This window comes from Pyricularia grisea (genome assembly GCF_004355905.1).
Source record: "Pyricularia grisea strain NI907 chromosome Unknown Pyricularia_grisea_NI907_Scaffold_4, whole genome shotgun sequence".
Taxonomy (NCBI): Eukaryota; Fungi; Ascomycota; class Sordariomycetes; order Magnaporthales; family Pyriculariaceae; genus Pyricularia; species Pyricularia grisea.
Genome location: NW_022156718.1, coordinates 1,582,988 through 1,597,290, shown reverse-complemented (window position 1 = coordinate 1,597,290; position 14,303 = coordinate 1,582,988). Strand labels below are relative to the sequence as shown.

Below are 14,303 nucleotides of genomic sequence, written 5' to 3'. Positions count from 1 at the left end.
CTTCATGGTTGCAACGGCCGCCCAAACAAAGTGGCCTGCCTTTGCTTAGAATGAATGTTTCTGCCTGAAATCACTTCCAGCCAGGATTTGTTACAAACTCTCGGCTGGCGACTCTCAGGTCATTGGTGTCTTCCACTATCGCAACGACAGCTGGACGCACACTCGCAAGGTCTCCCGAATAGCCGAATAACACGCGTTTTCTGTATTTGTCCAGCTCTTGATATCGAGTCTGGACCAGCGTATCCTGGGGCGCCACTGCGTGTTACAATCACTTCTGCCCGTTTGGAGTATCAATCGGCGCGAGCCAACGGCCTGGCCTGCAAGACAAATCTTCGGTTCATCGCCTCCGCGAGCCGTAGGTCTATCGCCTGAGCGCGAGGGGAGGGACCGCCATGAGACGGCGTGCGTCACCATCGCCCTCGGCCTATAGGGTACATCAGTCTCATCAACATGGACAAGTCGCCAATGCCGGACACGGTCCTGGTGGCCAGCCAGTGTCAACCTCTTCCCTTTTAAGGTCGTTCAATGTCGAAACGAACCCCACGCGTCCTATGAGGCCCAGCCCCCTGACAGCCTCGACGATTCGAGATATGCCGCTTGACCTTGTCGACCGAATAAGATCCTTCCCTCTATTCATGTCCGCACCTGATGAATTCCTCGCCGCCATAGGAAAGCACCTCAGACCACAAATACATGCTCCCCACGATCACATCCTGACAGAAGGCGATGAGGCAAGGGCAATGTATTGGCTTGTGCGAGGTGTCGTGGCTGTCACATCCCGCGATGGCGAAGCCGTCTATGCGGAACTCAAGCCGGGCGCCTTCTTTGGCGAAATTGGCGTGCTAATGGACATGCCTCGCACCGCCACCATTATCGCCCGCTCGAAATGCTTGCTCGTTGTTCTCAAGAAGGAAGACCTGCAAACAGAGCTTCCTCGTTTTCCTGACATGGAGCAGGCCATCAGACAAGAAGCTCAAGAGCGCCTTAACATTCTCAAGAAGAAGCAACAAGAGCGGGCGGGCGGCCATATCAAGCTGATAGACAAGAGCAAATCCAGGGAGGCCGCGCCTGGAGAGGTAGCGACGGGCGAGACTGGAAGCATCACAGAACGGTTTGTGGTGAACAGAAAGAAGCGCAAGTCACCAAGTCCCGGCATCATTGAAGACCCGGCAGTGGGTGGCAGCGCCCTAGGCAGCGGATACGTCAACGTTCGGAAGACTCTCACAGAGCTGCCACTCTTTTCGGCTCTGCCGTCTGACATCCTCCACTTCTTGGGGCTGAGTGCGATACCAAAATCTTTCCCACCATTCACCGATATCATACAGCAAGGTAGTCAAGGAAACGAGATATATTTTGTCGTACGTGGTGAAGCCGAGGTCATTCATGAGGACGCGCCCGGACCAACCACACGAAGGGCAACACGGGCTTCGTACGTTAGACCGAGACTTCACCAAGGCCAGTACTTTGGTGAAGTAGCTAGCCTCGGACTTTCACCGGGACGCACGGCGACGGTGCGGTCAATCACGACGGTGGAATGCTTGGTGATAAGCGGTCAGGCACTGGAGGAGCTGTGGAGGCGCTGCCCGCCAGAGTTGAAGCTTCAGGTAGAAGAGACGGCCCGTATGCGATATCAACAGAAGAAGGAGGAGGAAGACGTCGAGATGGAAGACGCTGAAAATGACGACCCCGAACTACAAGGCCCACCCAGAACTCCCACAAAACAGCTGTTGCCTCAAGTAACCTTCACAACACCATCAAAACCTACCTCACCCAACAAACATGAAACCGAGACTCGTCAGCCGACAGATCCAGACCCATATCTCAGTGTGGACATGGAGAACATGCGGAACCGCCGCCGGAATTCATTGGCCCCTCCCACCCCGCAGACAGAACCGTCGTCACCTGCAAACTCCAACGGAGTCAAGAACCACATGGTTGTTGAATCCAGCCCTCTGAAGCCATTCTCATTCCCTACACCACCGCCTCCGGATGAAGAAGAGCACGTTCCTTTCAAGAAGGCTCGAACGATACCTCGGGAGCTAAGTGGGCTCTCGCAAAACTCCGGCGACGGTTCCCTCCCAGATGACATCTTGATCTCGATATTTGAACATTTAGATCTTCTAGAGCTCCTTCGACTTCGTGCCGTCAGTCGACATTGGAAAGAGGTCTTGACGACCTCACCGAGACTGTGCACTCACATAAATTTAGCACAATACAGTCGAAGAATCAACGACTGGTGCATCATCAATCTTCTGGCGCCTTTCATCGGACCTAGACCCCTTTCAATCGACATCAGCAACTGCTTTCATCTTTCCGACGAAGGCTTTCAAACACTATGGAAGACTTGCGGCCGAAACGTAAAGACTTGGCGCATGAAGTCGGTCTGGGAGGTTTCGGCTGGCCAGATCCTGGAGATGAGTGATAATGCCAAGGGACTTGAGGAAATAGACTGGAGCAACTGCCGCAAAGTTGGCGACAACTTACTGGCGAGGGTGGTCGGCTGGGTGGTCCCACATCCGCCTTCACCGACGGCAAACACCACGATAGGTCCTGGTGGCAAAGCTGTTGTCTCAAGGTCACGATCTGCTAAGCAGGCGCACAACCAAAACCAGCCACCACCCAGTATGCCTCCCCCTGGGACAGTCATTGGGTGCCCAAAGCTCCGCAAACTGGATCTCAGCTACTGCAAACACATCACTGACAGGTCCATGGCGCATCTCGCGGCGCATGCATCGAATCGACTTGAGTCGCTCTCGCTGACGCGATGCACCTCAATCACCGATCATGGTTTCCAGGCCTGGGCAGACCACCGTCTGAATTTTTTGACTCGCCTGAGCTTGGCAGATTGCACATACTTGTCAGACAATGCCATAGTGGCTTTGGTCACGGCCGCCAAAAATCTCACTCATTTGGACCTTTCGTTCTGCTGCGCGTTATCCGATACGGCAACTGAGGTGGTCGCCCTAGGCCTGCCGCAACTTCGAGAGCTCCGGTTGGCATTTTGCGGAAGCGCCGTGTCAGACGCCAGCCTGGGTTGCATTGCACTTCACCTCAACGAGCTCGAGGGTATCAGCGTCAGGGGTTGCGTTCGTGTAACCGGAATGGGCGTTGAGAATGTACTGGAAGGTTGCGGACGCCTCCGCTGGCTCGACGTCAGTCAGTGCAAGAACCTTGCCGGTTGGCTGAACGGCGGCGGTGTCGAGCGATGGGGATTCGATGACCGGGGAAGCCGGGCCCTGAGATACACTCAAAGTCCAGAAGAGGCGACTTTTCCTCATCCTCACCAGGGCACAATGGTACGTAATTCGAGTTACCAGAATATACAAGGGTACATGGGCCCTGGTCAGCCTCCCTCGCAACGTCCGGCACGGGGTTCCTTCTCAGCGCCCGAAAGTGTTGGCCCGTCGGTCGCAGGAGGTTCCCCACGCGCAGCTACCTGGCATCCTGGCAGGCGGCCAGGCATGTATGCACCACCAGGAGCTGGGTTTGGGCCCGTCCTGAGACCAGTCGTGCTGCCCAAAGGGGTGGCCAAAGGAAGGTCCAAACAGCCTGTTCGATTCATCGTCGAGAAAGGCCATGCCGGACTAAGGTAAGGCTACAAGTGGTCTGCAGTCAGGAGTCTTTAGATCTTAAAGTGGTCTCAACTCGTAGTTTGAGGAGATTGGTACGAGTCTGAGGCAATCAACAGCCAGTCAAACTGGGATTCCGTTCCGTTTACTTTGGCTTAGTTTTTGGATATTTTGTCCTTGTTAGTGGACTTACAAATTACTCTGCTAAAGCAAGGAGGAGTTGAATATGATCAATTAGATGTCTTTTATGAATTTAAATCGTCACCTGTCATGGCGGCCTGGAGGGAGCCATTCACAAGTGCAGATTATGTACAAGATATTTTGATATTCTTAGTACTTTGAAATAGTCCCGCAGTCCCTTGGTATGTCTATGTCCACATCACGAGTAAATTGTGTCGATTTTGGCAACCTTCAACGCGCGTGACGTTAGCTGGCATGTGAAATCCTAGAGTTCAACAGAGCAATTTATCTATATTTCACTGGGAGACTTGCTCGATGGCAGACACTGCCAGCTCGCTGGTTGTTTGGACGGTCCAGCCATGTAGGTCTGTTCGAGGGGATAGCTTTAAAATGAGGGTTAGCAAATGAATTGAGACATGTGTTATATATCTCTGGGAGGGGGGGTTCGACCTACCGGCAGTGGCTCCTTTGGAAATCAATCCCCTGATCCACACTGTCATTAACAAATTTTGTTCCCGTGATGGTCTCTGGAGCCTGGCCCTTCTCGACCCATGCCACCAGAGCAGCAAACGCATTCCTCTCCGGCTCAAACGGGATCACGGAGGACGAGCCCCCCTGGCCAAACATCCAAGCGCCGGGACCGCTCGCGCAGTGATTCATGCCCGAGATGCGAAAGAAGCGCAGGTACGAGTCCAACCCTCTATCGGCAGCGGCCAGGCGCTCGTAGAAACGCTCCGAGTTGGTGGACCAGATCTGCTGGTCCTGCTCACCATGGTACGTCACGATGCGGCCGCCGCGGGCCTTGAACGCCGGCAGAGACTCGGGGAACGTCCTGATCCCGCCCGGATTGGCCGTCTCGGCGACTTCGGCGTCGGCTAGGTCGTAGGTGGCTGGGTCCCAGTTCGGGTCCGAGAGCACCGCGTACCGGAACCACTCGACCGAGGGAGAGAAGGGCTGGCCTGCGAGCAGGCCCGCAGAGGCGAGGATCTCGGCGCCGGGGTTCATCCTGGGCCAGATCAGGGTCCCGTTGGCGTAGGTGTACGGGGCGTAGACGGTCTGGACCTGGGAGATCTGCGCCGCGGAGAGGCAGGCCGTGCCGGCCTGGTCGGCCTGGTCGGGTTTGCAGAGGAGCGTGGTCGGGTCAAAGTTGCACTTGTTTGCGATCTCGATGATGCCGTCGGCGACGCCATCTAGGGTGTCGCACTGCGAGAGGACTTCGTTGTGGATCAGGCCGCTCCAGGTCGTGGTGGGGATGTAGTTGGGAGAGCCCGAGGAGCCTGTGACGGTGAACATGCGCGCACGCAGGGAGTACAGGTGGTTGAAGTCTACGGCTGGGGCGCCGGCGAGGATCCCATCGTACTTTTGGTTGATGGAGATGCGTTCCGGTTAGTGGTGGGTTGATGGTTTGTAGGATGGAGTGGGATGGGAGATATCACTCACGTCTTCTGGGAAGCGCTCTGCCGCGCTGATTCCTTGCCTTCCGCCCAGTGAGCAGCCGATGTAGTACGACTTTGCGGGCGAGGAGTTGTAGAACTCCTGGATGAGGGTCTTGGCGGAAACAGTGCCTGTGTGGAGACTGCGTGATTGCCAGGAGAGGGAGAGTGTTAGTTCTAAGGGGGGCACGTGAGGGAAATAGAAAGTTTAATGTATGAGAGGAGAGAGGTAGGAAAGGAGATAGGCAGGAACCTACGCCCGGTATGAGAAGTCGACCACAACGTCCTCGTTGTTGAGAAAATCTACACCTGTGGTCCCATTGTGGCCGTTGTTTGTGCCCATGGCAGCGAAGCCATTCTTGACTCCATAGGCGATGTCTTCGTACTTGATGCCTTTTTTTGCGAAATTTTCTCAGTCAGCTTCCTTTTCGGCCCAACGGGTACCCAGGAGTAAAACTCACAGCCATCGACACCGCCATTGCCCGTCGCGACGTAGCGCTTCTCGTCCCACTTCTCCGGAAGCCAGAGCTCGAAACTCAGACTCGAGCGGTTGCTCGTGGGAATCTGGAGCGCGACGCGACAGATATTTGCATTGACGACCTGACTGGCCCGGCCGCAAGAGGGCACGTTGTCGTCTAGTCGAAGGGTCGTTCCATTTGCGACGTATTCCAATCTTGTGCGCGTCGAGTTTTTCACGAGGCGTTCCGGCTGAAACGACTGGCACTTGGCCGCAAAGTCCGAGGCGGTGGCTGCTTGACCAAGTGTCGCCCCCACGAGCAGAAACAGCAGCCACATGTTCCTCGGGAACGACATCCCGTTGGTGATTTTTTTGTGCTTTATTTTCTTTTTGCTTGTCCCTTTCCAACTTCTGGTCACGAATCAGGTCAAGACCGGTAATGAGGAAAACTGACGAGGCATTACGATATCACGGATCAACGGCGGAAAAGAAATCGGACAAACAAGATAACACGATCAAAAGAAAGCCAAAAAAAAAGACAACAGCTTGTCCCGGAGATTGTTTTTAACTCGTAGAGAAAAAGAAAACATGAATAGTGGAATCACGAAAGCCCAAGTACCAAGTAAACCCCTCATTTGCCGCATTGGCGCGCGGGCTCGGGACTCAACATGTCTTAGTGTGAGGGACCGGATGCAACAGTAAGTGGCCCGAGATCGTCTTTTTTTCCGTGCTCAATTGAGGATATTTTTTTTTCCCACCTCGAGTTTTCGTTTGTTTCGAACACGAGATGGAAATTTGTTCCAAGACAAGAAGCATAGATGCGTTTGTGGAGGGTTTGTGACAGTCCAATCGCGATGTTGACGTTCCTGGGGATGGGATGACGCTTTGTTGTTTAATCTAACATTGCATGCATGGGGATATGGAAAAAAAGCGCAACATGTGTTTTTGTTCCCTGGAAAGAAAAAAAAAAAGAGGAAATCACAGTCTTGAGACGAGAGCGAAATGCCAAGATTGACACAACACTGATAGGCTTGACCGTAGTTTGGGGAACAGCAAGAAAGTACCCACCCGGTAGGTACGGAGTAGTGAAAACTCCACTAACTTTAGTGTTCTCTGCGGTAATTATGTCTGCGGTACCGGAGGATTCTTGGTTAATCCCCTGCAGTTGTGCGGGGGAATTGCAACTTGTACCGAGCTTTCCCCCGCAAATTCAAATCGCGGTAAACTGCATTTGTACAGCGTGATACTTGCAAGACCCGCATGACTGCCAAAAAGACCAAAGCATTCTGCTCACAAGGTCGAATTGGGTTTGTTTACATTGGGGGCGGAAAAGGTGAACATGGCACAATCCTGGTTCTAGAACTAGTCTAGTCTAATAGAATAAAGACTAACTGTCTTGACTGTCAATAATGACCTACTGTATTCTTCTTTCAGCCTCAAGGCGTAAAGGTGAGGCTCTTGATGTAGAACAAGAACCCATAATTGCTTCTTTATACCCCTTCTTTGTACGGGAGGTAGGAGCATAGGTACTTTCTTTAATGTTCCTCGGAAGCCCCGCCCTAGACAATTCCCCCCTTGGCGGAACGTTTGCGCCCGCCAGAAACTACTAAAAAGCCAACAAGGGTTTTTGTAAACAAACGCCCCCGCAGAGTTCACGAACGTGCAATTTCTTTCCCTTTGCCCAAAAAATTGAACCTGCCGGGGCTTGAAGCTAACATTTTTCCTATGAGTTATCTTGTCTGTCTTCTTTTTTTTCTATAGTAACAATGTCTGAGCTAGCGTCAAATATCGCAACTACGAGTCACAACTAGACCCCCGAAAAAGGGACAGCATGACCGGACGTTCGGCGCTTCATGGAGAACAGTTGCGGGTGGCGCCGTGGGACCAAATATACACCCGAAGGACTTCCCTCTCCTGAAACGTTGCCGTAACTTCTATCCCGGTGTGGCCGTTATTTTGTCGACAGCATCCGAGTCTGTGCACGTTCGGCCGATGCTTCCAAGAAAGAAAGAAAAGAAAGCCTTGTTGGGCATGCCTCACAGGGTCCTGGTGTGAAGGTTCAGAAGTGCTTTTATTTTATTTTTCATTTTACATCAAATTCATGGATCGACAAGCGCGGTTTGGTTTGACGCGTATGTTGGACTTGGACTGGATGAGATGACGGAAAGGCGCTTCGATTTTCTGTCGACAGGGGTTACATTTTCCTCTGGCAAAAACAGGAAACCTGGTTTGTTTTGTTGTTGGTTTTCTTTTCGCGATACGGTCATACGAGATCATGGTTTCCACACTGGATGGCCCTAACGAAGCCCATACATTGTGCTTATTGGATCAAGGTATGGTGTCTGATGGGCGCTTAGGGGGCGGTGGCGCTTGTCAGCTCTGGCTTGGCATAGGTGAGGGTGCGAAGTTGGGCGGACCAACAGTTTGTTACCTCCAAGCTTCTTGGAGGGTTTAATGCCATCTGCAATTGTTCTGGAGGGTTACGTACATAGGCTTATAGTAATAGTAGTTATTGCAAGATTCCATATTACTTGGCATGACGTTCTAATGGCGTTTCTTTGGCCTTGAAGCTACTAACTTGCCTTGATTGCCTAGGTAGTTACATATCGTTGCTAACAGCCATGTAGAGGGCAGGACAAGATACTGCTCTATAGCGGCGTAGCCCGGACTCCATACCCCGCTTAGGAGAAGTGGCTGGTGTTGTGTATCTTGCCTCGTAGCTACGTACTCTGCTCTTTGGCTACCTGCGCTTGTAAGGTACTATTTCCACATTGTAGCCATCACAATTGCATGGTTGTTTATCTACTTGCGGTGATTGATAATATGTGTTCACTCGCCAGAAATGGCTGGCCTATGGCTGGCATCCCTGTTTGATGTTGAAGAAGTTCCCTTGTACTGGACCCCTGAGATACGCGTCTTGGCGACGGGACAGAGACACCAAAGGTACCTTGCCTACCTGAAGCAGGCAAACAGGTACATACATAGAGCCATCATCAGTGCCCTAGGCTGCAGGCGATCCACGGGCACGATCCCTCCCGCGCCCGGTCACCAATCGAGACCGGTTCCAAACTGCAAGGATTGTCATCTTTGTCACTTGCCAATAAAAATCTGTCGCAACCAACAAGCTCCGAGAAAATCACGTGGTCTGTTGTCCTCGTTTTGCTTCCTTTTTGATACGATGTCATTGGCTTGAAGTTCAACATTGACTAGCGGCAGAAGCAACCGCTACAAACCCCTGGTATCGCCCATTTTTGCGAAGTGTAGATGAAGGCGTGGAAATTCTAAACCTCTCGAAGTTTGCTCAGAATCAAATGGAACAAGTTTATTTTTTTCAGCTTTCAAGCCACTCAGGCCTGACACGCATCTGTGGTGACAAGCACGAGAACCCTATAGTTTGGGGTTTGTGTTAAGGTTCTTGAAAGCTTTGCTTGTGCTTCCAGTAATTTGGTAATCATGCCTGTCTTTTTATTCTTTTCTGCCCTGGCGAAGATGGTTGTACCACTATAGTATGCCTTGAGACGTTGTTAGAAATCCGATACGTCGTTTTGTCAGGGAAATCACATTATTCAAAACTGTTGGCCCCTAAGGTGTATGGACTAGATCTAGTTATTTTGCTATCAAAGACGAAAACGAAAGTCAAAGAGCCGCCCTTTGATAGTGACTGATCCTTGCAACTGCAAGTTCTGTATGTCTTCAAATCCCACCTATAGATCCTGGGTTGAGAATTCTACAAGTGCATGTGTGTTAGATCGAATTTCTAAAAAGCCTATGGCATTTCTCACCATGACCACGAGTGAACCCGGCTTGGCAAGGGTCCGAAGGTCCCTCCCATTTCCAACTACGACCTAGTGTAGCGCCACTTATAACGCCGGATATACCCAGAGCTGAACAGAAAGTCGTGCTAGCTTGCGGAGGTGTCACCCTTGGCAGTTCTAAGCTTACCACTCTAGTGGATTCCAGGATGAGCCCCTAATATCCCAATATTCATGAACACAACCCAAATATCAAGAAAAATTAATCACTGAACTCTCATGTATAAAAAGACATCGATGTTCACTGTCTCATCTCCCTTTTTGTCTTCTCATCATCATCCTCACCTCAGTCTCTCATTCCCAGCTCCAACTGCAGCACCACACTCGCTTACTTCTCAGTCTCTCACTAAACCTTTTAGTCTTTTTTGCTCACCTTTTAATCTCTCACTTTTAGCACAGACTTTCCAGTTCTATCCTCCTCAGCCAAAATGCAGTTCTCCATCCTCAAGATCGCTGTCGCCACTCTGGCTGTCTGCACAGACTTGGCCCTGGCTCAGACTCTTGTCGCCAGTCCCGCGCAGGTCGCCAGCAGCTTGCAGATGCTCGCTGACAAGACGCAGAGCCTGCAGGGCCCGGCGCTTGCTCTCGACGTCTTCCAAGGAGCCGGCCTGCTTTTCGGGCAGGGAAAGTTGGTGGTGAGCAGCCTCCCAATCCATTTCTTGATTTTCCCGCCAAAGCCTCCTTCCCCCCCAACTCCGTTGCTTAAAGTCATCATGCTAATGCGTCTTAACGTCGTGACTGCAGCCCGTAGTCGCAGGCATCGCCGAGCTTACCAGCATGGCCAGTACGCTCCAGAGCCAATGGAACAATGTCCAGGTAACGGAGGCTGCCGACGTCGACAACATTGCCAATGCCTTCCGCGATTTGGTCCGCCAACAACAGACTTTCCTCAACACTCTGTCCAGCAAGGCTGGCCTCGCCAGCACTTTCCCCCTTATTGGCGGGCCTATGTCCACTGCCCTCCAACAACTTAATTCTGTTCTCGGCGTGAGTGGGACCCGCGTTCTGTTCCGGCCCTGTGTGCTTTAAAAAATATTGTTTCCTTTCATCTCCAAAGACTGACAGAGCCAATTAAAACCCACTTTCCAGGCCCTCGGCTTTAGCACGCTCAGCATGGTCTCCTCGCGCGCCACCGATCTGCAGTCGCAAATCACCACCCTCAACCAAGCCATGGACCGCGCCATCGCCGCCTACTCGGGTATCAACCTCGCCAACAAGAAGCGCAGCATCAGCCGCCGTGACGCATTCCGCGCCTCTATCCGCGCTTAAGCTATGCAAATCCACGAAAACCTATGTCCCTGCACCGCCATGGATATAAGAAAACGACGGTTTTTTCCACCCCCCTTAGTCACTCTTTGCGGATGTTGCTGGTTTGTTGGTGTTTGGTTTTAATGATGGGTCATGAGTGATATGGATGGAGTTGCCAGTTTTCTCATGTTTTTCAGAGATGGGATCCATGTGCGGACCGGGGCAGCCTTTGGAGCTTTTGTTTTTTCCTCAGAAGCTTCCAGAACTTCACCTCTCTTTTGTGGTTTTTGGCTTGGCTTTTGTGCAGCTTTGAGGCTTTTCACAACCCTCCTAGCTTCACATCTCCTTTGTGTCTTGGCTTTGTGTGTAGCTTTGGGGCTTTCATAGCCTCTTAGCTTCACCTCTCTTTTGTCTTTTTGGCTTGTTTTTCTCTTCGCGACGGACCAATGACGGGCTGGAAACAGCCTAGGAATTTTGGCACATAATATGTTTGTTTTAGTATATTTTTTTGCTGCACACATATGAGCTGGCGAGGAGCTCATTACGGCCGAGGATAGGCTATACGCTCGTTAACTGTAATTATCGACACATAAAAATCAAGTCTTGTTCCGATTGGGAAAACCTATAACGAATTCCCTCGCCTGATCTTTGATTCTGTTCTCTTCTCTACTCTCAAGAGAGGCAGAAAAAAAAGAAATATGTAAAATCCACCTGAATATATGGATGGATATAAGCTTATCACTCATACAGATGGACGCCTGTGGCTTGACGCTTTAGTGGTGGGACGAAGTGACAAGTGTTCGTCAAATCGACACATGGATCGACGCTAGCCAAAACAGTCGATCTCTGAAGAGACAGGCCGAAAAATCTTTCAGATGCGTCGTCTTGTGCTAGTTACAGCTTGCAAACCATCCATATTCTGGGAACTAGCCACCTGCTTGGGAGTGACAGGTCAATAGCCGAATATTCAAATACATAAGCAAGCATGTACCAGGCATTCAATTCTTTGGATCAAACCAAAATATAGATAAGGCCAAACAGAACATAAGTGATATGACGGGCAAAACTTTCTATATTATATTCAAAACATCACTGCAGACGTCCTTGTTTCAATAACCAAGCAGCCCTCCACTATTATCGCCCGCGATTTCCAGCCCCCTTATCTCCCGGAAAACTAAAACCCACGCTGGGATATGATACATGCTATAGAAAGCAAGCGAGGCATAGTCGCCGAGATCGCTAATCATCAGGTCGTAGAAAAATGCATCATAGTAATACAGAGATTCCCTTTAGAACCGAAAAGAAAATAACAAGACACTGGAAGGGAAAAAAAAGAAGACGCCGACATTGAAGTCGGACAGTGAAAAAGAAAACTTTGTCATTGAGGACGCAGAGCACCCGTCATGAAAGCACCATGCCTCCCGGGGAGGTACTGCTGCATCCTCTTGCCCCAGAACGCAAACGGGATGCCCAGGCCGCCGGCCACCAGGATGGCGACGGCGATCTCGAGGTTCATCTTGAGCTGGCCCTGGCTCTCCAGCCACCTGGGCACGGCGGTGTTGACGCCGACCGCGAACATGAAGTTGAGCCCCGAGACGGCCGCCAGCGCCCCGGCCGCCCACTGCGGAAACGCCTCGGTGACCCACAGCGTCGAGACGATCGACTCGCCCGTGAAGGCGATCTGCGTCAGCATCCAGGCCGTCGACACCACGGTCCAGTGGTGGAACTTGCTCACGTATTCTGGAGAGCCGATGGGGGCGGCAGACAGGCCGAAAAGCAGGTTCCCGAGGAAGCCGGCCGTGACGGGCAGGACGAAGCCGGGGAGGTAGTAGGACGCGCGGCGCACGCCCTTGTTTCGCCACGTCAGCCGGTGCAGCATGCGGTTCGTGGTGATGTACGTCAGCGGCATCGAGACGAAGCAGCCCAGCGCCGCGGCAAAGTCGACGTAGCCGGCCGTCGCGGTCGACATGTTGTAGGGTGGGGAGTGCAGGACCTTGGGTAGCGCCTGTCGGATCACAATGGTCCCCAGGAAGCTCGCCGTTTTGTGCATGATGACCCAGAACACGAGCGGGTTGGCGAGGCAGAGCACCATCTGGACGGGGACGGCGGCGGCGCCGCGCCATGACGAACGCTGTGCGCGCTTCACCCCGGGAAGGCCCGGGATGCGGCGGAACTTGCCGCGGAACTTTTCGGCTCGGCGGCTGCTGGCGCTGGTGCTGACGGTAGGGTAGGAGAAGAGACTAGGCTCGTAGGAGCGGACGGTCGACGTGGCCATGTACTTGGACTTGTTCTCGGTGGTGCCGGATCTGCTAGAACCCACGTCCATCAGAGGTAGAGGCGGTAGTTCGAGCGGTTGGAGGGGCATGGGGAGGGGTGGAAGAGGCCTGCTCTCGTGTGCGCCCGCGCCGGGGACCTGCGACCACTCGTCGTAGATCTTGATCCTCTCGTGTCCCGTCTGCACAAGTATCCTCCCATCAAATGCCACCGGCGGCCGGAGGAAGTACGTCTCGGGACACCAAAAGTAGACCAAGAGCAGAGCCAAAAAAGCCCAACACATTGCGATGAAGTAGAATGCTCGCCACTGGCGCTCCAGATCGAGGATCTGAGGGGCAAGTGCCAGTATGATAAACGTGGTACCGCGTCCCACCGTCCAAAGGAGCGCGATGGACAGGGGTCTTTGGTGGATGTAGGTTATATCAATGGCCATGAGAAGTCCCTTGAGAGTATGTTTTGGTTAGAGCTACAACTTATGGTAGGGGATGGTAAAGAATCCCTCCCGTGACTTACAGCAGTCGGAATCGCCCCAGCCGCCAACCCCTGCAGCGATATTCCCGCCATCAACATGGGAACCGTAGCCGCTTTCCAAGCCAAGATAAGCCCGAGGAGCAAGATGCCAGCGTTTGAGACCAGCACCGGTCGCCTCCCTATCCCGACACACAGAGGGGCCCAAACAATGACACCGACTCCGAACATGATGTCGGGGAGAGCGGTGGCAGCGTCGAACTGCGCCATCCTCCTCTCGCCAAACTCCACCCCCATAGCACCTAAAATCCGGTTGAGCATGGTTAACTTCTAGTTGTAGAGCGAGCTTGAGGAAAAGCCTTACCTCGAAGAATTGCAGGAGCGTTCAGCATCGTGACACTAATTCCGCCCATGATGGCCAGAGAAAAGAAAATCATGAAACGGCATCGGATTGACCAGTTAAGGGGGTCTCTTGGTGACGGACTTGCTATCGGAAGACTGAGGGTGCGGCCGTCTGACGTGATCAGAAACAGACTGCTTGGCTGCTCTGTTGGCTGCTCGATAGAGCCATTTCTGGTGCTCTCAGACATTGCTGCCGTTGAGGAAGGCGTACGTTGTCGTCGTGTTCTCAAGGCTCAGTGTGATGAACTCACTGACTCGGTCCCAAAGGGAGCCTCGACACCTTTGTGATCCGTGATAATAGGTATATTCTCATCAGATCGCCAGAAGGAAATCTAGGCATCAATGGTAGGAAATGACCCAGATAGTACTAGAATGCTGGAACTAACGGGTTATTGAGACAAGCCGTAGATCAAATATTGGGGACGGACTCGAACGGTTTAAAACCCAACGGGCCAGTTCA

At 52.3% G+C, this 14,303-nt stretch overlaps 4 protein-coding genes across 4 annotated transcripts; 2 read left to right on the top strand and 2 right to left on the bottom strand.

The window, feature by feature from the left end:
* Positions 1–392: 392 nt before the first annotated feature.
* PgNI_07177 (uncharacterized protein) lies at positions 393–3,593 on the top strand (the record flags this gene model as incomplete). The annotated part of the gene is made up of 1 exon (XM_031127193.1): positions 393–3,593. One exon carries the CDS (start codon positions 393–395, stop codon positions 3,591–3,593), a length of 3,201 nt encoding a protein of 1,066 aa, XP_030980785.1.
* A 253-nt stretch (positions 3,594–3,846) lies between these two features.
* On the bottom strand, positions 3,847–6,573 carry PgNI_07176 (uncharacterized protein). The gene is made up of 5 exons (XM_031127192.1): positions 5,644–6,573; positions 5,440–5,575; positions 5,190–5,325; positions 4,204–5,108; positions 3,847–4,132 (listed from the first exon to the last, which is right to left on the bottom strand). The coding sequence occupies exons 1-5, from the start codon at positions 5,993–5,995 to the stop codon at positions 4,039–4,041; spliced, it is 1,623 nt and encodes a 540-aa protein (XP_030980784.1). The 5' UTR covers positions 5,996–6,573; the 3' UTR covers positions 3,847–4,038.
* Positions 6,574–9,879: 3,306 nt separating this feature from the next.
* Positions 9,880–10,720, top strand: PgNI_07175 (uncharacterized protein; the record flags this gene model as incomplete). The annotated part of the gene is made up of 3 exons (XM_031127191.1): positions 9,880–10,086; positions 10,196–10,438; positions 10,541–10,720. The coding sequence occupies 3 exons, from the start codon at positions 9,880–9,882 to the stop codon at positions 10,718–10,720; spliced, it is 630 nt and encodes a 209-aa protein (XP_030980697.1).
* A 1,357-nt stretch (positions 10,721–12,077) lies between these two features.
* On the bottom strand, positions 12,078–14,031 carry PgNI_07174 (uncharacterized protein; the record flags this gene model as incomplete). The annotated part of the gene is made up of 3 exons (XM_031127190.1): positions 12,078–13,415; positions 13,487–13,743; positions 13,806–14,031. The coding sequence occupies 3 exons, from the start codon at positions 14,029–14,031 to the stop codon at positions 12,078–12,080; spliced, it is 1,821 nt and encodes a 606-aa protein (XP_030980786.1).
* Positions 14,032–14,303: the final 272 nt, after the last annotated feature.

Coding starts and splice junctions, on each gene's coding strand:
- PgNI_07176 (XM_031127192.1), bottom strand. CDS start 5,995: ATGTCGTTCCCGAGGAACATGTGGCTGCTGTTTCTGCTCGTGGGGGCG. Junction 5,326..5,439: donor GTCGACTTCTCATACCGGGC/GTAGGTTCCTGC, acceptor GCAATCACGCAG/TCTCCACACAGGCACTGTTT. Junction 5,109..5,189: donor CAGAGCGCTTCCCAGAAGAC/GTGAGTGATATC, acceptor ATCAACCAAAAG/TACGATGGGATCCTCGCCGG.